This window comes from Neofelis nebulosa, chromosome 14, assembly GCF_028018385.1.
Source record: "Neofelis nebulosa isolate mNeoNeb1 chromosome 14, mNeoNeb1.pri, whole genome shotgun sequence".
Taxonomy (NCBI): Eukaryota; Metazoa; Chordata; class Mammalia; order Carnivora; family Felidae; genus Neofelis; species Neofelis nebulosa.
The window spans coordinates 66,945,583-66,969,000 of NC_080795.1; the positions used below are offsets into that span (position 1 = coordinate 66,945,583).

The window sequence follows — 23,418 nt, forward strand, 5'->3', positions numbered from 1 at the left end:
GAATGTACAAGATCAGTGGGAGGTCATCTTCCTAAGATCATGGGAAAGTTGGACAAGAGATCAAATATAATCAACTTCAAAAGTAAATTTAAAAACAAAATAGATTCCATACCCATTCCTTTGCAGGCTTTGTTCAGCATTTTGGCATCCTGATCCACATCAAAACCTTGATGACTTCTCGCTTTGGCCTGGAGAAAATAATTGAAAAGGTGAGTGGACTGGACAATATGGGCATTCTTGAATTATCTCTGGCTGATGTTGGCAGCTATTTAGAAGATGAAGAAGTCATCCAAATGAGGGACCAGCTGCCACTTTATACATAGGTACATGCGGAAATCAGCTTGGGAAACTCTGGCCCCAGAGAGACGACCGGTACTCCTTGGAGCCAGCTGGCCTTGGATGACCACTGAGAATGGGCCTCTCTGTTCATAAGGACAATCAGCCTGGCCATCTCTGGGTTGAGACATTTTGACATCAAGCCTACCTTTGTGTGACTGCCTCTGAAACAGAGAATAATACAGTGGGCCAATGTCCTGGAATGCTGGTTCTACCCTCTTGTCATGAGGCACAAGTGTGTCTAGGGAGTAAGTGTTGCCAGGCAGAAGCTGAGGGTTCTAAGATTTTATGACAGATCCATCCATTTGGTGACCTGGGCTAAAGCTTTGCCATCCACACAACGAGAGACATAACATTTAGTTTGCCAGAGACACCTACCGACCAGAAATAGCAGAGTTACTGGTTTTTACTGTTCCTCAGGGAGAGAAAGTTCTGTTCGTATACTAAGTTAGGGTTTCTCCTTTTACTTCAGTCATTGGTATAATAGATGCACTAATTTGTCCACAGCTACCTAAGTCTATGTTATTATTATCTGCTTACAATTTTTCTTTCAGCTGACTTAGCTGGGTTTTACTTAAAGTTATTTTTAAAAGGAAATTTTCTATTAGCACTAAAATGGAAAAACAATATTGGTTGCCTAAACAAAAGCAACATAAAAATAAATGCATCACTATTAAAAATTTAAAGATGTGAGGTTAATTGCAGTGACACAACTATTAGCTTTGAACCTACCCTGTGTTTTTGCAATTCTTTCCCTTTCCTCACAGAGATTATCTTTGATGACACGTGTCACTTATTTCCCACCCTTCAATGAAGGAGTGATCATGCTACTGTCTACACCACCTACCCAATTCCCCTCTCCCGCCTTTCGTTTTCCTTGGCCCCCATTGGGAAGGCATAATAAACCACATAAAGCACAGTAGACATATTGTACTTATTTGTCTGGCATTGCTATTCCTTTGGTGGGGGGCTTCCCTTTCCCCCATTTTATGTGTTTTCACGGGGGCTGTCAGTCATGAGGCTTGAGCCTCCTTGTCCCGCCCTTGGGTGGGCACAAACCCTGCCACTCTGGCAACTGTGACTGGTTCAGGAGTAGGAGTATAATCCAAGCAGTAGCAGAGTCTTTTCTTTGGTTGATACTGAGATAGAGAAAGAGATGTCTTCTGACTGGGCTTGTTCAGCTGAAAGAGTGAGTCTAGGCCTGCTGGTTGCCATTTTATCCTCTGCACGAAGGGACATGAGTTCAGAGTGAAGCAAGGCAGAGACAAAAAGAGTGGAAATATGGAGAGAGAAAGAGATAGTGAATACCACTGTATAAATCCTCGGACGCAGCAATGCCTGTTTCCTAGCTCTTCCCATTTTCATTAATAAACTACGACTTTCTCGAAGTTAGTAAGTTGGGTTTCTGCCCTTGCAACCAAAAGTGTTCTGAGTAATATCCACAGAATAGAAGAGGGCTGACTTCTAGGCCTTTCTTAATAGAGATTCATGTAATCTTAGAGCCAAAGGGATCTTCTAGGGCCGCCAGTCATCTCTCTGCCTTATGGGATCCCTCCATTGCACAGCCCATCTTGAAGTATCTCTTTCTGAAGCATGCTGGGAAGGGGGCTTACATCTCTTGAGCACCTGCCACATGCCAGACAATTTCTTCGTTTACAGACCTTTCTTCATTATTAACCCAGAAGAGTAGCCATGAGGAGTCTAAACTTACAGAGAAGGACATCAGGCAGGTTAAGTAAGGAAGGTGTCTGAACACTTGCGGGATATAGGCAAGCCCAGCATGGTTTGCCTCCTAAAGCCCATGCTCTCAGTCCCATGCACCATCCTGCCTCGTGTTCTAAGTAGGATGGGGGCCTTTATGTTCAGCATTTTCTTCTTTCCAAATCTCTTGTGTGGTGTAAGAAAGCTATCTGGTGCCGCTGAAGGCTTGCTGGCAGGACCATCGACAGAATTTTCAGGGCTCAATGCAAAATAAAAATGTAGGGTCCTTGTTCCAAATGGATTTAGAACTTCAAGATGGTGACATCAGAGCGTTAAAGCAAGCGTGAGGCCTTTCTGAGTGCTGGGTCTGTGCACCTGCACAGGCTGACACTATGGAGCCCGTACTGCCTGTTGATCAAGTTCTCTGAGTGTGGGAGAGTGGCAAATGGCAATCTCAGAAGAGTGAATGGTGTCTTTGCTTTTCATTAGAAGGATTTTGTGGAAGGTTCGGGGAGTGAGGTGCCATTGAACCAGAGCAGCACACATCTCCTCTTAATAAGCTGTTCATAAACCATTCTGATGTCATTTGAGCCTCATCAGGGCAAAGAATCTGGTGGGACACTTATATTTGCCCCACCTCACGTAAATTGAAACAGAGGCACAGGGCTCTGTGAATAGCTAGGGAGGTTGTGCCCTGGCTGAGGGGCAGGGGGGCTGGAGTCCAGCTGGGATTACATTTGCTAAGCCAGCAGGGCTGCTTCTCCCCCAGAGAGACACATTTTTTCCTCAGTTGCACAGAGATGCAGCCAGGACTTGCAGAAGCCCTGTGGAGACTTGCTTAAGATCCCCTGGCCAGGTGATGGCTGCGGGGGAGCCAGGGGTAGACTCGTTCTGTCAAGTATGAAGAGACACTTCCGTCCTTCGTCCCCTTACTGTTTTAGTGAGGTGGGTCCTTGATACAAAAATAGAGTTAAAGGAGCCAAAAATAAAGGGGGGGGGACCCTCTGAACATACCTAGTTTATCCAAGGCCAAAAGATGAAGTGTCATTTAGTCCTCAAATAACAGTGATATTGGGGGGGTGGGGGTGGGGAGGGCAGTGGAAGAATGTTGAACTACACGTTAGGAGCAAAGATGACGTGGAGACAACTTTTTCTTTTTTGCTTAACTGAACATGCAGCATTGAGCTAGTGAGACCCTGTTGGACTTCCAACCTATAGAACTATAAGGCAATACGTTTATGTCATCTTTAAAAAATTAGTGTACAAGTCTACATCCGACACACTTCAATCTGCCATCAAGGCAGGTGGAAGTTAGGAGTTCCCAGGTTCCTTCTAAGGACCATTCTTAGCCATGTTGGTTATCTTTCCTAATCCAAAGAGTCTTGTTCCTCATAACAGCAGGCTATTTGATGTCAGAATAAAGAGATCACATGATGGGACTTATTTAAAGGCAGGGAGGGAGGCGAGAAAATAGGCTGTTAGGAATTTCCCCCTCTGCGTGGCTGGGACTGCCTCCACAAAGGACATATTATTCATCAGTGCCACCCAGTGTTGATGCAAGAGGTGTCCTTGGCTTGTTCTAATGAGCTGGGTAACCATCTTCTCTGGAATGTATACGGAGCGGACATTCCACCGTTCATTGTTCATTGTTAGTGATCCAGGCAGCTGACTTTGGGACCTCAGGCCCATTTGCCCATCAGATTTCATTTTTGAAACCTGAGGCCATGGAGCAGAACTTCCACATAAAGCAGGTCTGCAGGAATACGAGTCAGGCACAAAATGGGGGTACAGGGGACTCCAGTATGAGGACAGATAGGACTGTGATGATTTGAGCAAATACACAATGTTCCACTTGCTTTCAACTTTAGGCAAAATAGAGGCAGAACAACATTCCTTTTTTGTTTTCTTTTGATTTGTTGTTTAACAGCATTTACACTGACACTCAAGGGACACATTAAAAAGACAAGATGTCAGATGTTAATAAAAATGATTATAGAAGTCTGGGCTTTGAGCCCACATGAATCCAAGTTTGAATGTGGTTCTATCCCTTAGCAGCCATGTGAACTTGGGCCAATAACCTCTAAGTGATCATTTCTTCACCTGTGAAATGGGGGCAATGTCTGCCTTGTAAGATTTGAGGCTTGTGCGAGATAACATTTCAAAGGCCAGATAGATAAGGAGCCACAGAACTGCTAATTTTTCCCTCTGCTTCTTTGGGCCATCTCTTGTTTTTTTTGCCTTACAGTGAGGTTAGGTTTTCAATTCTGCATATTTCCACTTGACAAGTTTGAAAGATTTACGTCTATCTATCTATCTATCTATCTATCTATCTATCTATCTATCTATATCTGAGAGATGTCTTCCAAACTTGAAATTGTAAGATGTAGATCTATCTCCAGTGCTCCAAACTGTATTTGAATCCCAGAAATAATTGCTATTACTCATGTGACCTTCGGCAAGTTTGGGAGCCCCTCTGTGCTGTGGTTTTGTCATGGCAAAATGTGGCCAACAAAAGTGTCCACTCATAGGTCTCTTACGAGAATTTAAATGAAGTCATTCATACCAAACATCTAAATGAAGCGTAGCAGAGAGCATGTGCTTAAAAAAATGTAAAGGATTAATAATGGAAGGCAGATCAGCAAAGAACCTTCTAGAATATTTGAAACCGTCTCCTGCTCACAGGGTTTCTACCTTGTAAATGGCACTCTAAGGACTGGTTTTTCATTGATCACCTGCAGTTTGGATCTAAAGCTCCAGACACATATTTCACACCAGGCAGTGAAGTCGTTCACAATTCAGGCTGCACGGAGTCAGGTGACCTGGGATGACACCCAACACCACATTTTGTTAACTGCCTCATTTGATTAGTGTGATAATTGGCACCTCATGGAGTGTGAGGATCTCACTGAGATACAGCCCGGGTGGGTCACTTGCCAATGTACCAGTCAGGCTCACAATGGGAGTGAATACCATGAACTCTACAAGAGGCACTGCCTGGTGCAAAAATGAGCTGGGAACTTTCAGTCTTGTTTTTGCTTCCTTCCTTCCTTCCAGCATGTCTACCTGTCACTTCTCTGTGTCTCCATGTTCCTGCATCTGTTTTTTTTTATTTAAAAAAAAATTTTTTTTTTAACGTTTATTTATTTTTGAGACAGAGAGAGACAAAGCATGAACGGGGGAGGGTCAGAGAGAGGGAGACACAGAATCCGAAACAGGCTCCAGGCTCTGAGCTGTCAGCACAGAGCCTGACACGGGGCTTGAACTCACAGACCGCGAGATCATGACCTGAGCCGAAGTCGGCCGCTTAACCGACTGAGCCACCCAGGCACCCCATCCATGTTTCTGCATCTTAAACAAGGAAATGAATGATCCATTTTTCTGGAAGGAGGAGTTATACAAAATGAACTGAGATGCTATGAGCCTGGAGGCAGAATGAATGCCGAAAACACCCACTCTGTGAAATGACTCAGAGACAGGCCAACTTCAGCACATCGAGTGCCTAGGAGGGAGGTTGGCTGTTGTACCAATTCAGATACCACATCCCCTACCCTGCCCCACCAGCCACAAGGGCCAGAGTGGTGACACAGACAGCCAACCAAAGGCTTCTCTCCTGGTCCAGGTCAAGGAAAGCTTAACTCTTGGGATCAAAGGGAACATTTTAAGAAAATCTTCCTCCAGCTTGCAGCAAACTCTGGGGATGGAGTTTGTGAAAATTTAGCTGAGGGATATGATTGGCAGACTGTTGCTATGTATTATGTGGTAACCATGATGTTCCAGGACCCAGCCTTAAGCGCACTCCTATTTAAGGCCACTCCCACTCATCAGTCCTGGTGACCTGATGTATTTGAAGAGCATCAAGACTGGGAAATAAGAATATACTTCTCACGAGAGACAAGGGAATTAATTAAAAAGCAATATGCCACAGGCAAATTAGAATCTCCTCTGAATGGTTCCTCTTCTCTGCCCACTTCCTTCTTCTTTCCGCCTCTTTTTTTCCTCCCTCCCCTTCCTTCAACAGACAAGTAGTGAGGGTCTGCTGTGGAGCCAGCACTGCCCTGGTGAGGGGGACTTGATCAATGAAGTGCAGGTCTTGTCCCCAGGGAAGTAAACATGCAAGCAGATCAATGACAATTCCGTTTATAATGGGGCATGCATGTTGGGTACAAATCGCTGAAAGGAAGAAGGGGAATTTTTAGGGAGAAGTTGACATTTGTGCTCGTTCATGAAATATGAGTTAGGCAAGCATAATACATACGTATGTACATACACACATATATACGTACATACATATATACGTACACAAATAAGGAGGGGTGACCTGCCACTGAACTACTGCAGAACGGACATGATTGATCTAAACAATACACAATGATGTAATGTGGACTTGGGAGTGGGACCTACAGCATTCAGTTATGCTTTGCTCCTTACTGGTTGTACGACCCCCACCCCAGGCAAGCTGACCCATCTCTCTGAGCCTTTGTTGTCTCAGGTTTAAAGTCGAGGTGCACCTGTGCATGGGCAGCGTGAGGTTTGGATGCAGTCGTGTTGGGGATGTAGTGCCAGGTTACAGTGAGCACTTGGTTGGTGGCACGTAGGAGGTGCTCAGTGACATAAGGATGTAGGGGTCATTTGTAAGCCCTGAAGTATTATCAAAATGTAACGGGAGTGGCATTTTGTTTGCTCTTTCCAGTGCAGTTCCCCAGAAGCCCTGGCTTGCTGCAATTTGCTCGGTAAATATTTGAAAGTGGTTGCTTGGTATCCAGGCTCTGAGACAGGAGGACTCTCAGGAAGCGCTGGAGAGCAGAGGGCTCATTGTTACACTGATCTCAATGGTGTTGCTTTTGGAGCCAACATGAAACCAGGAGGAGGCTGAGGAGATTAAAAATGAGAGCCAGGATTAGAACCAGGTGGTGGCCTGGGCATTTTAAACAGGAGCAAGGTGGAGGCAGGCAAGGGTTGTGCCGGGGAGAGCCTCTGACATGCCTGAATTCTGCCCAACATAAGCAGTGACCGTTGCCCCTGCTAGTTAATGGTACCTTGAGCCAGTGGTGGTGATTTGGGCTAAACCTGCATAGATTTTAGTCGTTAGAGAGTTAGGGAAACTGAGGTCCAGTTCGGGAAAGAGACTTCTTCATGGTCACATTGGTATCCATCCCCCCAAAGATGTCTACCCTTGAACCTGGCATGATGCTATTTTTCTCTCCTTACCCTTTCTAAGCGTCTCTTTTCCATCTGAAAGATAACAAGGTCTTGGGGGTTGTTACAAGGATATGCATCAAACATACTTGGCAGGAAGCTGGGCACATGGTGAGTGTTCAGTGTTATTTTTATTACTTCCTTCCATCTTGACCTGATTCCTATGGAGTGTTGAATGAGCCCCTGACATGTTGCTTTGTGTGGCACCTTTAAAATAACTGATTACATAATTTTGTCCTAAATCAGAAACCATTTTGTACTTAACAGATAAGTAGTAAGCTGGGCCAAGCGTTGAAGAGGAATTTAAGGGATTAACACTTAAAAATGAGAATGACAGCAAAATACAAAGCACTTACTATGTGCCAGGCACTGGCCCAAACAACTTAATCCTCACAAAAACCCTATGAGGTAAGCATTATTACCTCCTATTTTGCAGTTGAGAAAACCAAGAAACAGAAAGGTTAATAAGTTATCTGAATCACACAGTTACTAACTGATGGAATTCAAACCTACACAATCTGGATCCAGAAATTCCACCATTGGCTTCTCATTAACTGATTTTTTTGTCTCTTTCAAAATTATTATTTTTAAATTTAATGGTAGAAAATCTCAGTCCAACCCTCAGAATGCTAGTATTTTATAGATACACCAGCTAAGACCTGTGATTTGTCCACTGATCAGGGAAGCCAAGGACCCCTTGCATAGCTGTGAGATCAAGAAATGTTCTTGATGAGACAGTAGGAAGTGAAGTGGAAAATGAAGGCCAGCTACCACTATTTGCAAGGCAAAATGGATAGCCTCTCCCTGTGAGCAGAGCATATGTGTAGGAAAGGCACTGTTGTCAAATTCTGCTCTCAGTATCTTTTTGAGTCAAATGGAATCATGTGTTCTGCTTTTCATCTGTAAACTAAGACTAATACCTATGTAGCAAAATCTTAGGAAGATGAAATAAGACAATGTGATTCATTACAGCATTATTCACAATAGCCAATACAGGGAAATAACCTAAGTGTCCATCAACAGATGAATGGATAAAGAAGACGTGGTGCACACACACACACACACACACACACACACACACACACTTACACACAAAATGAATATCAAGCCAACTTACAGAAACAGAGGCTAGAATGGGGGTGGGGGAGAGGGGAGATGTTGATCAAAGTGTACAAATTTCCAGTTGTAAAATGAATACATTCTGGGAGCCTAATGTACAGCATAGTGATTATAGTAATAATACTGTACTATATACTTGAAAATTACTAAGAGAGTAGATCTTAAATGTTCTTACCACAAAAAGAAATGGTAGTTATGCATAATGCAGGCGTTAGCTAAGGTTATAGTGGTAATCATTTTGCAATATATGTGTCTCACATCAACACACTGTTTACCTTATATTTATGTGATGTTGTATGTCAATTATATCTCAACAAAGCCATATGAAAAGATATTGTGAGGGTTCTGGGCAGGGAGATTTCATTATGATGATCCAGAGCTGGCAGGGGAGAAATTGGCTTTTCTGCCCTTCTCTAGCAGGCTGTCAGGACACCTCCTCCTTTTCCTCCTCCTTCCCCATCTTACCTCAAACCTTCCTGTTCCCTGTTTACTAAAACATCTTGCCCTTTGAGTAGTAGAGAGATCATAGCTAAGGGACTGTGGTGTGCCAAGGGGTTGAAATTTAGCAGAGGCAGTCTGAAGACAGAAAAGCATGAGGCCAGCAGGATGATCAAGGTTTCCAGCATGTTTATTCTTAGGGGTGACTGCTTTCCAGCCTGATAAACTGTCACATGTTTTCATAGGTAAAATTTCATTTCTCCCTACCTGCAGGAATCTAGGCAAACTGACTGCAGATTTACCTTATGAGGAAGGGTCCATGAATGTTCAGTGGGGGAAGAAGAGGAGGGGTACTGCAAGCAGGCTCCTCACTGTAACTTCCCGAGTCCTCAGAGGGCCAAGGGGTTTGGGGGTTGACGGGCCTCATGCTCCTCCATTTCTTAAACACCTGGTTGCCCACTGTTGAGTCCACTGGCAACAGTGGAGAATGTATCTACTTAAGGGAATTTGCTGAAGCTATATCTCCTCTCTGAAACCACTTATGACCCTCTTGGGAAAGATTGAGGACTTTCTGCCAGTTGGGCCTAAGGTGGCCAACTGATTGCCCAAGACTCAGGGTTTCCTAGGATGTGAGATTTTCAGTGCTAAGACTGTGATGGTTCCAGGCTAATCAGGATGGTTGGTCACCCAAGCTGGAGCTGACTTTGCAAGCTTTCAAGAGACAATTGTGTGCATCTCTTCCCAACTCTGTGTTCAGTGAGGTCATGTTGGTAACTTGAAATCAGCTGTGATTTCATATTCATACTATGGAAATTGGCTCATGGCACAAATTGGGTTTTTGTCCTCCCCTGCCCCAAGAGCTGGTTGTGAAACATTTTCTGGCACACCAGTTTCTTTTTTGTGCTTATACTCCATTCTAGAGACTTCTATCAGATCTTCTTAAGATACATTATTATATTTATTCACTAATTTATCTCCCTCCCTAGATTGTAAACCTCTTGGAACCAAGAACCATGTCATATTCCTTGTCATATCCAGCACCTATCATAATGCCTGACACATTATAGGCACTTGGTAAATGTTTACATATTGATGGAAGCTCATTTGAATTCTCTGCAGCTATAGGGTATTTCTCTTCCCTTCTAGAGGCGGAAGAATCTTCTTCCTTTGTATGTTACAGAATATGCCACATCTCTTTTCCTTTGCATCCTGGCCTCACTCTAGTTTGTATCAATGTCAGGGGTCAGTGGCAAGAGTGGGGACAGAAGAGAGGGAGAGTGGAGTTATCTAGTTAGACATCTTGAACTGATAATGATGTCAAGCCTCCTAGGGTAATAAAGCAGAGAGAATGATAAAAGGAACAGTAAACTTAACCAGGACACCTGGGAGAGCTCAACTGGACCTCACCTGGAGGCTTAACAAGAAACACAAATGAAAGTGAATGCCTAAGGCTTTTAGGTCTGGAATAGTTTGAGCTAAATAGAATTTGATGCTTTTAGACTTAAGACCTATGGAGGAAATAGTGGACTCTGAGGAAGATGCCCTGAACACAGATGGATAGATTTTCAACCCTGGATACACATCAGAATCATTTGAGATAGTTTTTTTTTTTTTAATTATTTGAGAGAGAGAGAGAAAGCAGGGGAGGGGACAGAGAGAGAGAGAGAGAGAGAGAGAGAGAGAGAGAGAGAGAGAGAGAATCTTAAGCAGGTTCCATGTTCAGTGTGGAACCTGATGTGGGGTTCAATTCCATGACCCTAGGATCATAACCTGAGCTGAAATCAAGAGTCAGACACTCAACAGACTGAACTACCCAGGCGCCCTGAGATTTTTTAAAATAGACAAATGACTGAGTCCCAACCTGATCCTATTAAATCAGAATCTCTGATGTAAGTATTTGCAAAACTTACTAGATAATTCCAACGTGAAACCAGGGTTAAGACCCACTGGTCTGACAGAAATTAGAAACTTTCCCATTGACATCCTAATGAATCAGAAAGACAACTTAAAAATGTGCTGAGGCTTTACACAAATAAGAAATCCTAGCCTTTATTAAAGGAGCAAAAGATAAAGGGAAGAGGTTTATCATAGATTCTGAGGGTAGAAATTCAACCCAGGGTTTTCAAAATGGGTGACATGGAACACTGAATGTATTAAAGCCTGTTGGACTTTCAACTGAAAAAGGAATTCTTTTTAAAATTCTCTCTCCGTTCATCATATTGAGTCATTCTTTGCCTCGTGATAGTATGTCTTTCACACTCTTTCAACCCAGAGATTGGCAAACTATGGGCTATGGTCAAATTCTGGCCCATCATCTGTTTTTATAAATAAAGTTTTACTGGAACATAGCCAACCTACTCATATACATTTAGTCAAAGGCTGCTTTCACACTTCAGTGGCAGAGTTGAATAGTTGTAACAGAGGTTGTGTGGCACACAAAGGCTGAGATAATTATTTTCCCAACCCCTTCTCTTCTTTATGCAAATAGATTTTTTTAATCAGAAAACAGATGACAGAATCTGAGCCTTCAGCTGGCAGTAGTATTTAGTTAGAATTTAATATAGTCTTTTTGCCTTCATTTAGTTATCCACATTTATATCAACTGATAATTGATTTTCCATTTATGATTCTAACATAAAGTTTCTTTTTAAGATTAATTTTTTATGCCACAAAATGAGTGAATTTAAAGAAAAGAGATAATAGAGCTATTAGCAGCATAGACAGCATATGTGTTTGGCAACATTCATGAAAGTCATATTTAAATCTGAAGTTTGGGAAACATTGAATGTATCCAGTCCCCTCATTTTACAGGTAAACTGAGGCCTAATTGTTGAGTCATCTGCACAGGGTCACTTACTTGCTTATGGAAAAATCTGGAGCCCTCCCTCTCAGGACAATGTTCTTTTACCTCTCACTGGTTACTCATTTGTACTTTGAAACTAATTAGCATGAATGCAAAGTGTTGTACTATTCATGAATTCAGAAACAGATTCTGGCAACATTTCCACGGGCATGTTTAGTAGACATTGATGGGCAATTTGAAACACAACAGAGGGGCCATTCACATCTTTAAACATGAATCTTGGGTGATAGTGGCATATTGTTTCATTAAGTTGATTGTTTCTTAGGCATGGTTTCCTTGGAACAATACATTTGACTTTTTCTTTTAAATCTTGCTTTTTTGTTGTTGTTTTAAAACAAAATCTACTTAAATGCTTATAGAGCAAAAAGGAGACCACTAATTAGAAAAAATATATATATTGCATTGTACTCTGTGGGGTCTATTTAAACACAGTTTCAATTGTATAAGAGTATTTGGTATTTCACCATGTACTTATTGTTCTATTAGCATTCTCCATGGTCACAGCAAAGCTGATTCCTCCATTCTTAGACCGTCTGCCCACTTGGACCCTTTCAGAGATCTGTTAATCAAGGAGGTCGACAGGATAGCCAGTCAGTGTGTAGGAAGCCTGAGAGTTCAGGCTAACCTTAAAAGGTGATAAGAACACATAGAACTGTTACACTATTGATCTATCCTTTCAGAGATGCAATTTTAAAGTGACACATACAAGGGGCACCTTGGTGGCTCAGTCGGTTAAGCGTCTGACTTCAACTCAGGTCATAATCTCATAGTTTGTGGGTTCAAGCCCCACATCAGGGCTGTGTTGATAGCTCAGCGCTTGGAGCCTGCTTTGGATTTTGTGTGTCTCTCTATCCCTCCTCTGTTCATGCTGTCTGTCTTTCTCTCAAAATAAATAAACATTAAAAAAATTTTTAAAAACAGTGACATGTATGAAATATGTGTTTGGCCATCATTCTAAATGGATAGGAATATTTGCATCATTTGGCAAATAAGTCTGAAAATAGAAAAAACATCCACTTGAATCAGATCTTGATATGATTTACATATGTATGCTGACTGTGTATTCTTGAAAAATGAGTGAAACTTTTCAGGTTAAAATAAATGACCTGTCTTCTAAACGTGGGATTATCTATATGTTGGCATTTTGAGAACACTTTTAATGAAGATTGATATTGTTAGATCATTTTCCAGAAAGACAAACTTTCTCAGGCTATGCTTTCTGTGTTATACATTGAGTTAGTGTGAGTTGAGTTGGCATTATGCATTGAGTTGGTGTGATACCTTGAGTTGGTCACCTATCAAAAGGTGACTAGAAGGTGGGGACCTGACCTTAAGGAGATCTGACCTTAAGACTCTCCAACATCTAGCGCCCTAAGGTGGTGGGCACCATCATTTCTGAAGGTACTGACAATATATTCAGAAGTACAAACAATGTGACTGGCCCACCATGCACTGAGCTCTGATATAGGGAGACTATATGGGGCAGTCCTTTCAGGGACTACACTCAGAGGAGAGGTGAACAAATGGACTCATGATTGTTTTAGTCAGTGACTTTCCATTGAGCACTGCTCATCTGGGCAGGAAAACTTTGCTCAGCTCAATGGCCTCAATGCTGGATATTTCTGTAGAGAAGCCTTTCTCACTCTGGCCATCAGAGTTACTTATGGATTAACAGTCTTTTAGGGGGAAACTGCTGCCCCTCGCCTGCTGTTGTCACTATCAGGAGGACAAGGGTCAATCTTGAAGATGGGTTGGCTCTACCCTGTGATAAGAAAGGCAATCAGTGTGAGGGAATATCTAGGCCAGAGGGGCAGGAATACATGGTTGCAGGTAGAAGTTCAGTCAGATAAAGACATTATGGGGTCATCTCCTGCCCTATTGCCTTGCTTTCCCTAAGGTCTGTGTCTCAGAAGCAATTCTGTCTCTCTGGGGACATTTGGCAGTATCTAGAGACATTTTTTGTAGTCATAAGTAAGGGAGTGCTACTGATCTCTAATCCTAGAGATCAGTGATTCCTCTAAACCATCATATAAGGCACAGAACATCCCCTCACAGAAGAATTTTCTGGTTCCAATATCAGTAGTGCCAAGATCTAACATGATGAGTGTCTACCACCCTGGCCTAATGACTGCAACAATGCTATAAACATGTTTCTTTAAAAGGTCTTGAGAAGGCTGGGCTTCTGGTGCAAATGGCACATAGGTACTGACAAAGGCAAGGTCCCCAGTGACAAAGAGCGAATTGCTGTGCTTACATAAAAGGAAGGATTAGAAGTGGACCATGATGTCTTTCTTCCTTTAATTTTATTTCAAAGAAACTAGATGACAAATCTGAAAGGTAACTAGGTAACTAGGAGGAAGAATCTGACTTAAAGTTGGTCATCATCCTGTCATCATCCTCTGTTCTTTGTCTGCGTCACAGTTGTAGGCTTCACAGCCTCAGCTGGCAGGGGCCTCATCAGGCAGCCTCAGCTGACTCATTCTTAGGGGCCCTTTAGTATTGTGGTGGGCTGGACAGCTTAGAGTTTCTACTAGAGGTGGAATTACATGCCCTGTATGGAAACAAGATTGCATCCTGGGGGAAAGTGACTGCTTTGAGGTTGTCCACAGATTGTTTTGGGAGTCAGAGACCTCTAAAGAGTGTTAAACCTCCAGATATCCAATTACTGCTGTATTGCATCAATGAAAGTGAACTTGGAGGATAAGGTGATTGTGGGAAGATGATGGTCATTCCTCAACCATGAAAGGAACCATGCCTTCAAGAGTTATGAAAAATGAAGCACTTTTCTCATTAGAAAAGAACTGTCCATTTCCTTCTTCTATTGCCAAAGGCCGTTTTTCTGCCAATTCAATGAGAGTATAAACTTGGGATTCATTGCTTGCAGGAAAAAAAGAAGCAAGTGTACTCTGGGGTCCTCAAGAGTCAATGATAAGTGGGTAGACGGAATTGGAAAGAGAAAATACTGGGGGCTGAGCTGGGTCATTACAGCATTGAATGGTGCTGTGTAAAAGGCATAGCCAACAGTATGTGGACAAGTTTTGATTTGCTGAAAAGGAAACAAGGTAAAATAGCTAAATTTGCTTTGAGCAAATTTCTGTCTCCAACAGAATCAAAACAATGAATGTTATTCTTTCCCCTGGTAAGAGTTTAAATATGCATTGGATCCAATCCTATTAATTACTTCTTTAAAATTCTTTTAAACATTTTAATCTTCCTTTTCATTTCCACCACAACCATCCAAACCCCCATTACAGGAAGGGTGAATTATTTGACTGCCTTTCTATCTTATCTTTGAGTCATCATTCCCTTTCTATTTCAGTCCATCCAATACGGCAGCAGACACAGCAGTAGTAATATTAATAAAAATCATAGTTATAAGAAAGCAATATGATAAAGCAATATCCCCAAGCCCCAAGGATTGGTAAAGCCAACCTCTGCCACGGTGACAGTTCAAGGATTAGGTACATGACCCAAGTCAATCAGAATTTTTCCCTGACATGTTATAGAAACTTAGGGGGGGAAAAACCCTCTTTTCCTTGATGTTGTTAACGTGGAGCTACGTGAGGCCATGGCCTTCTCTGTGGTGCCCAAACTATCTGTGGCCATGCCTCCCTCTCACCAACAACTTTTGCCTCCCACACCACTGGGGAAAAAGAAAAGGTTCATTTTCAGTGGGAGAGAATGAGCCCAACATGTAGAAAGAAGGAGAGAGAGCGAGAGAGTGAGATTGAGGAAGAACGTGCTAGTTGACAAGATGATATCTCCAGCCCCAGGGATGAATCACGATTCATGGCTGTCCTCTTCCCCTAGGCCAGTGATTGGTCTAGGGACAGGCTTTTGACCAACTCTGACTAATGAGATGGGATGTGATGCCTGCTTGGGGGCTTTCCAAAAAGATTATTCTCAGTGCTAGGGGAGTGGTAAGAAGAAACGTACTTTTTTCTCTGTCCCCTTCCCTCTGACTTGTGATCCTATCGCGTGTGATCATGAACTTAAACACAGACCACTATCTTGTACCCATGAGGGGAGCTGCTGCGAACACATCAAGGGTGGCAGAATGGAAAGGTAGACATGGCATGGGTCCTTAATGATGTGACTGAACCACTCAACCAACACTGGAATCCTCTCCTCTCAGACTTCGTGTGAAGGCTAATAATTAAATGTCTTTGTTACTTAAGCCACTCTTCGTCTTGTAGTCTACTACTTGTACTCACATACTGACTTGAAAACAAAACAACTATGAATTTGGACTCCTCAAATTACCTCAAGTGCAGCCTTCTCTCTTGAGTTTCAGATCCAGCTACCTGCTAGGTGTTAAACCCAGGTGTCCCATGGATATCTCAAACTCAGCAGATCCCAAAGCCAAATTCATCCTCGCATTGAGCAAACTTCCAGTTTGTTCTATCCCCAGGATGCACCCCATTCATCTGGGTACATAAGCCAGGTACCCGAATCACTCTGTAGTCCTCCTTGTCCCTCACCTACCTGTCCACTTAGCCAGTTACATCTATTTGACCTTCCCATCAGTCCTCTTCTCTCTGATCCCACTGCCACTGTTTAAGTTGGGAACACAGGCTCATCATCTTTCTCCAGGGCCACTGCCTCCTAAGTGTTTTATTTGCCTTTGGTCAGGAATCTCTCCAAAACTTTCTCTACTAGCTTCTAGCATGGTCCATCCAAAGTGCATCTCTGACCTTGTCATTCCCTTGTCTGAGATTAGTTATGGCTCCTCTATTGCCTAAGATACTAGTTCTCAAAGTGTAGCCCCTGGACCAGCAGCATTAGCATCATCAGGTAACTTGTGAGAAATGTAAAATTTGGGGCCTTGCTCTACTGAATCAGACACTCTGCAGATAGGGCCCAGCTCTCTGTTTAAACAAACCTTCCAAAGGAATCTGATGTACGTCGTTTAGAAAACACTACTGGCCTAAAGCAAAAAAAACCAATTTCCTTGGTGTAGTAGGTTGAATAGTATGCTCCCCAAATGCGTGTCTACTTGGAACCTCAGAACGTGACCTTACTTGGAAATAGAGTTTTTGCTGATGTAATTAGTTAAGAATCATGGGTGAGATCATCCTGGATTTAGAATGGGTCCTAAATCCAGTGACTGGGGTCCTTAGAAGAAGAGAAGTAGAGGGGAGGGCCATGGGAACATGGGAACATGAGATTGGGACTCTCCTGCCCTGAGCCAAGGACTGCAATGCCTGGGGCCACCAGAGGCTGAAAGAGGCAAGAAAGAATTCTTTCCTACAGTCTTCAGAGGAAACGGTGGCCCTGCTAACACCTTGATTTTAAATCCCTAGACACCAGAACGTTGAAAGAATACATTTCCATTGCTTTCAGCCACCCAGTTTGTGGTCCTTTGCATATTAGCCCTAGGATACCAATACACTTTGCATAGCAAACAAGGGCCTTTAGGACACCCCTGTGCATCCGAGTCGCTGCTCCCTGATCAGTGATCTATCAAAAATATGCGTGGTGTGCCTGTTATGTGTCAAGCCCCAGTGATGGAGCCGTAATGAGCGGTGGCAGTGCGGGCCCTGCAGAAGCTCCCGGCCAGGGGGAGGGGCTAGCAGCTGCACAGGCAGGTGATGTTTGACGGATTCAGTGCTCTGCAGGGCAAGAGGCTTCTCGTACCTCTCTGCACGTACTCTGGCACCGTAAAGATTGCCCTTCTGCACCTTAGGAAGCCTCTCCCACTCCTTCCTCCCACACAGAATCACTCTCTCCCCTAAGTTTTGGACGTGTTTCTATTAGTGCATTCGTTGCACATCGTTGTAATTGTTTACTTGTTTGCCTCCCTTGCTAGACTGTGAGCCATTCAGAGGGCATGGACTGTGCTCTTTTATTCCTCTTTTTATCAGTGGTGCCTCAAACAGCACCTGGCTCATGGGAGTTTCTTTAAAAAAAAATGTGTTGAACTGATAGCGAGGATGAAGAGTGGTTTCCTTCCTCTGTTGGCAGAGGGACTCGAGCTTACTTTTCTCCATGCAGCGCTAGGATGAGTTGTGGGAGAGACTGCAGCCTGGGGTCAGTGGAAGGGGCAGAATGGGGCAGTTCCCTGGACTGCTTTTGGTGTCAAAGGCCCTGGAGGAGGGTGTGGGACTAAGTAGGCTTTAAAAGCCATCATCCGGGCATCTCTGCAGGCTGAGTGATGGGAATGGTTCAGTCAAAGCTGGGGCACAGCTCCAGCCTACGCCTGTGAGAGACTTTTGCTTCAAAGTTGATTTTATTTCTTTCTTTTCCCCCCCAAAGTTTATGTATTTATTTTGAGAAGGAGCGAGGAGCAGGGGAGGGGCAGAGAGAGAGAGAGAGAGAGAGAGAGAGAGAGATTCCCAAGCAGGCCCCACACTATCAGCACAGAGCCCAATGTGGGGCTCGATCTCATGAGCTGTGAGATATGACCTGAGCCAAAATCAAGAGTCAGATGCTTAACTGATTGAGCCACCCAGGTGCCCCTCAACACTGATTTTCAAACTTGAGTGTACATCAGAATCACCCGGAAGGCTTGTTCAGGTGCAGTTGCTGGGCCTTTGCCCCAGAGGTTCTGATTCCATAGATCTGGAGTGGGGCCTGATAATTTGCATTCCTAACAGATCCTAGGTTATTCCAGTGATGGCCTGGGGGCCACATTTGGGCACATCCTTGCACTAGAGGAACACATGACATAAGACCCATGGTTCTCAACTTTGGGTACATTAGAAATTAGTTGTGGAGTTTTTAAAAAGTACAGATACAGGAGAACCTTACTCACACATTGGTCGGGGCGGGGGGTGTAACTGGTCATAGGGATTTGGACTCCAAATGAGTAAAACATTGGCTTGAGTAAGCCTTTCCCATAAAACATAATGAACTGATGAGTTGATCACACGTTTATTGAGCATTTGCTATGTGCCAGGGTTTGTGTCAGTAATGGGGATACAGAGATGAACAAGACACTGTCCTAGCCCCAGTGAGCCATCAGTCCAGTCTGGGGAAGATGTGTGAGCAGCTAGTTCTAAAATCCTGTGGGAGGGGAGTGATGACATTGTACACAGAGTAGCATGGAAACACTAAAGAGGAACATCAGATCTAGGGGAAGAGGAGGAAGCTCAGGATCGGGGGTAAAGAGGAGATAATGGTCCACTTCAACAGATTTAGAAATCGCAGTAGGTTAGCATCTAGTTGGTATAATGTGAAGAATTTCTACCTAAATCCAAATCCATGCTTCACCTCTCCTTGGTCAAATTACCTCATCTCTCCATGCTTCACTTTCCCCAGATTGCAAAGGGGATAATAATCCTGTCTCCCTCACAGAGTTGTGTGGACCAAAGGACCAAAAGGACACGTGTACATGGGGGACTTGGTAGAGTCAAGGGCTCAGAGTTCATGCACACAGCCCGGGCTCCCAGAGCAGCTCACAGTCTAGCAAGCACTTGAGAAATGTCAGTTATCCTCATCATCCTTCCAGAAGGCCCCCTTGAAGCCTCCAGTTATGCCCGCCATCACTGGGAATTTGAGTTCTGGCTGCTGTACAGCAGGGCAAGCATCTGCTAGATTCCATCCCCTCCACCAAGTGGCCAACCGCCCCGCCCAGGCTCCTACAGCGTTAAAGCTCTTGTGTCAGTTTTTCATTTTGCAAGTTCTTCCTTCCATTGGTATATTTGTCCTTGGCAAACTTTCCCCCCACCTTTAAATGACTTTAAAATGTGGGCGCCTGGGTGGCTCAGTCGGTTGAGCGTCCGACTTCGGCTCAGGTCATGATCTCACAGACCGTGAGTTCAAGCCCCGCGTTGGGCTCTGTGCTGACCGCTCGGAGCCTGGAGCCTGTCCCAGATTCTGTGTCTCCCTCTCTCTCTGCCCCTCCCCCATTCATGCTCTCTCTCTGTCTCAAAAATAAATAAACGTTAAAAAAATTTTAAATGACTTTCAAATGACTACTTTTTGTCTTCCAGAGACAAGAAACCCCTAAAGCCAACATTGTGTGTGATTGTGTCTCAAATGCAGCCAACTTTGAGTGGGAGGCTTGTTTTTAAAGGAAGAAGGTATGCTTTAGTGCATGCCCTGCTTTGACATCAGAGGCCCTTTTTGTTTCCTTCTATACCCACGGTGGTGTTCAGGACTAATTTGGGGGGATAAATGATTTCCTGATAGGAGAGGTAGGACTATGTGGTCTTAGTTTCTTTCGTGGTTTCTTTAGGGTTTGAGAATCACACTTCAATGCACACTCTTGGTTAAAGCCATACTTACTTTATCCCAAACTCCCAGTCACATTTTTACTTCCCTCCAGAGCCTACCTTCTTTTCCCAGGCATCTGGACCTATTCCCACCTCGTGTGTGGCTCCTTGGTGTTCCTAATCCACCTGCCTCGGAGCTTGCCTGTTCATCTGCTCCAAGTCCCAAACTGTTTTCCATTTTAGACAATATTTACATTGGCTAAATATTGGCACAAGCAAGTCATAAAATGTGGCATGCTCACAAACACCGTGGCAGATCGCTGAGCAGATGTTCTAACATTTACCAGTCGGTTTTCACTTATGGACATTTATAATGACACCTGCTTTCATTGGCGGTATGCTGCTCTGTTCTTGTAAGAATAGTGTTATGCTCCAGTTCCGCGTTTCTCAAACACAGCTGCACATTTGGAACCACCTGGGGAGCATTTGCAAATCCCAGTGCCCAGACCAGCCACCAGACCAAGTAATTCAAACTCTCTGGGGGTAGAACTCAGGCTTCAGTGTTTTTTAAAACTCCCCCGGTGATTCCAATGTGCGGCCAACTGTGAGCACTCATTCCCCAGTTTAGTGCTTCTCAGACTGTACTGTGCCTAAGAATCACTTGACAATCTTGCTAAAATGCAGATCTGATTCGGTGGGTCTTCAGGAGCTTTGGGTTCTGCATTTCTAACAAGCACCCAGGCCATGTAGATGCTACTCCTAGTCCAGAGACCACACTTGGAGTAGCAAGGCAAGTCGTGCCTAGTGCCTTGAAAATAATTTTCCAGAAATCGTGTGTCCTCTTGAGTTTGTCCATGGCTCCCTCCCTATTGCTCTGCCCATACGCCACAGCCACACTCCAATGGTGAAGGGATTTCACTATTGATTTCAATTTTCTATTTTCCTCCAGATAGCGATTCTTCTGAAAACAACCCACACAAGAGAAGAGTCATCTAGCTAAATCTGAGCAGATTCTCCTGTGGATCTTATTTTTCTGTCTATGCACAAAGCTCACTGAGCACAAGTTCATGTCCTCTGGGCTAAGCAAACTCTGAATATTGCTTGATTAGCAAATGATAGTAATCGCGATTATTACTGCTCCAAATAGGTTAGTCACAAACACGATATCTTCAGTTGAAAAGAATCATTAATGATGGCAAAGGGATTGGGGGAAAGCGCAAAACAAAAAAGGTAATTTTCAATTCTCAGAATTGGCTAGGAAGCCCTCTGTATCACAGCACCTTGGAAAATGTAATTTCCTGGCCAGTATCCTACTGGCTTTGGAGTATTGTTTGTCAAGCATCTGTCTGTGCATCCTGGTCTGTGGACATATCCTTGGGACTTTGTAACTTTCCTAGTAGGCTTTTAAAATATGTATTTACTGCTGGTAATAACTTAAAAACTAAATATAAAGCATATTGAGTCATTAGGATGACCAAGGCTAGCACATGATTTCAACGCCTGCATTTGTGTTTCTATTTATGAATGTGTATATGCCGAATAGCCATATTTTAATTGTTGCAAGCGAATGATAAAAGAACAGAGAACAGAGGGAGGTTTAATACAAAAATCACACATTTTAGCCAAGAGAAGCCCCGATTGTTTTATAGGGAGTCTTACAAACAAAAGTTTCTCAGTTTTGGATAGAGAAACATAACAGTAGAACTAAGAAATCATGCACCACATCATATTTTAGACACGCTGCAACACAGAAGAAACCACATTATAGCCATCAGGACCGTTTTAACATTGAGTGTAGTCATTTAATCCCGGCAAAATAACATGGTCTATTATGCTAAATCAATAACATGCATTTATTTGCACATTAGCAACTTGTATTTTACTAGTATTTAATTTTATATATTTGTTTTGGTTATGTAACTGCTTCAAAACTACCAGCATTATAGTTTGAAGCTTGTACATGTTCAAGTAACTTTCTAATACGAGTAATTCAAGTCATTACCAGGACAGTTTTCTGTCCAAAAAGGTTTTGCATTTACTTATTTTGAAACACAGTCTTAGAACATATTCATTCCTTGTGCAATGTTAAATTCCATTAGTATTTTCTAAAATGTCCTACTGGCCATACTATAGCACCAAGCTCTCCATTGTAAGGCACTATTAAGGGGACACCGATGGGAATGGAAACTGAGCTCCTAGATTACATTTTTACATTAGCTACAAACGTTGAAACAGACATTTGTTTGTGTGGGGAAAGATTTCTTTGCTTGGAAGTAATGCCCGATGATGACATTTTCAGGCCAGAGGATTGTGGAGGATCCACTGTGACAAGTCATTGGTGAATAATACTGGGCCCACGAGAGAGCCCAGTCATACCTATGATTTGGAGGGAAAATCAGTGCTTACAGGCTGTTGGGCCTCTGGCTCTCCATTCCCTGGTGCGTGGCTGAGAGGCTTCACGGCTGCCGAGGGTTGGATGTCCCCTTTGGGCAAATGTTGACTACCTTCTGAGAGGGAGTAAGACTGGCTCTGAAGATTCAAAAAAGAGATACATAAAAATGCTAGACCACTCACACAAGCCAGAGGCCCCGTGGGGTTGACATTCAAAAGATGAAAATGTCCTCCTGAACTGCTATGGCAGGGACCACTTATTCCTGAGGCCCTCTGTGGCTATCAGCAATATCTTAAAAGTAGGCTTCAGGGGCAGCTGGGTAGCTCAGTTGGTCAAGCGACCGACTCTCAGTTTCAGCTTAGGTCACGATCTCACGGTTTCATGAGTTCGAGCCCTGCATTGGGCTCCTGCTGACAGTGCAGAGCCTGCTTGGGATTCTGTCTCCCTCTCTCTGCCTTTCTCCCACTCACGCTGTCTTTGCCTCTCTCAAAATAAATAAATAAACTTAAAAAAAAGTAGGCTTCAGTTTCTCTGAAAGATATACTGAATGTAAGGCTCGTAATCTTGACTAGCAAGAAAATGTTATCTACAGAAGATTTTAAATATAACACCTCCCCAAAGAAGATATTTGTAGGCTTGCAACCATTGAGTGCAAATTTAGTTTATAGCAAACGGAAAAAAACCTTCATAAACAAAGCGATAGTTTACAGAACATTTTTGAATTTTTTTGTCTTTGCTTCTAGTTTACATACAATAAGTCATTTCTTGCCAGGGGAAGCTACAGTTGGTGCAGTAAAACCTTATTAAAATTTTTATTGCAACAGTTTTAGATATACACTTTTCAATGTAAAAAAAAATCACAATTTAACTCAGACCTGCCTTGTGTGTCGTTGGTTTCAAATGGTAGTATTTTAGTCAATTTTTAGTCATTAATAGTTTATAGACACAGTATTCACATGAGCGTAGACATTTCAGAATAAAAACCTAAATGTTAAGTCCATTCCTTGGATATCTGCAAATATCTGAATATTTGATGCTGCTTAGAACTAATACTGCTTAGAAATAATATTTTCACTTTTCAGTCCAAGTTCTATGGCCTTGGCCTCATAGGAGTACTTTTACCTTGGTTTACGGATATTTGTAACATGAACCTGTCTTCCCCACAAAACCCTTATGGGCAGAGCCTACCAGATTTTGTGCAACTTTGCTACAACTAA

General features: G+C 43.1%; 1 protein-coding gene and 1 long non-coding RNA gene across 4 annotated transcripts in view; one reads left to right on the plus strand and one right to left on the minus strand.

The window, feature by feature from the left end:
- Positions 1-23,418, minus strand: part of ANXA13 (annexin A13) — a 51,401-nt gene that overhangs the window by 27,582 nt on the left and 401 nt on the right. The window contains exons 2-3 of one of the 3 annotated variants that reach the window (XM_058698999.1): positions 22,216-22,338; positions 113-188 (exon numbers count right to left, since the gene is read on the minus strand). In XM_058698999.1, coding sequence (XP_058554982.1) covers positions 113-188; positions 22,216-22,338 — 199 coding nt within the window. Of the gene's footprint in view, positions 1-112; positions 189-22,185; positions 22,339-23,418 lie in introns of those variants that run through there. The other 2 variants (XM_058699001.1, XM_058699000.1) reach the window with 2 other exon arrangements.
- LOC131494579 (uncharacterized) lies at positions 125-22,222 on the plus strand. Its single transcript, XR_009253463.1, has 3 exons — positions 125-209; positions 19,588-19,677; positions 20,759-22,222. It is a non-coding gene; the product is annotated as an uncharacterized LOC131494579 (long non-coding RNA).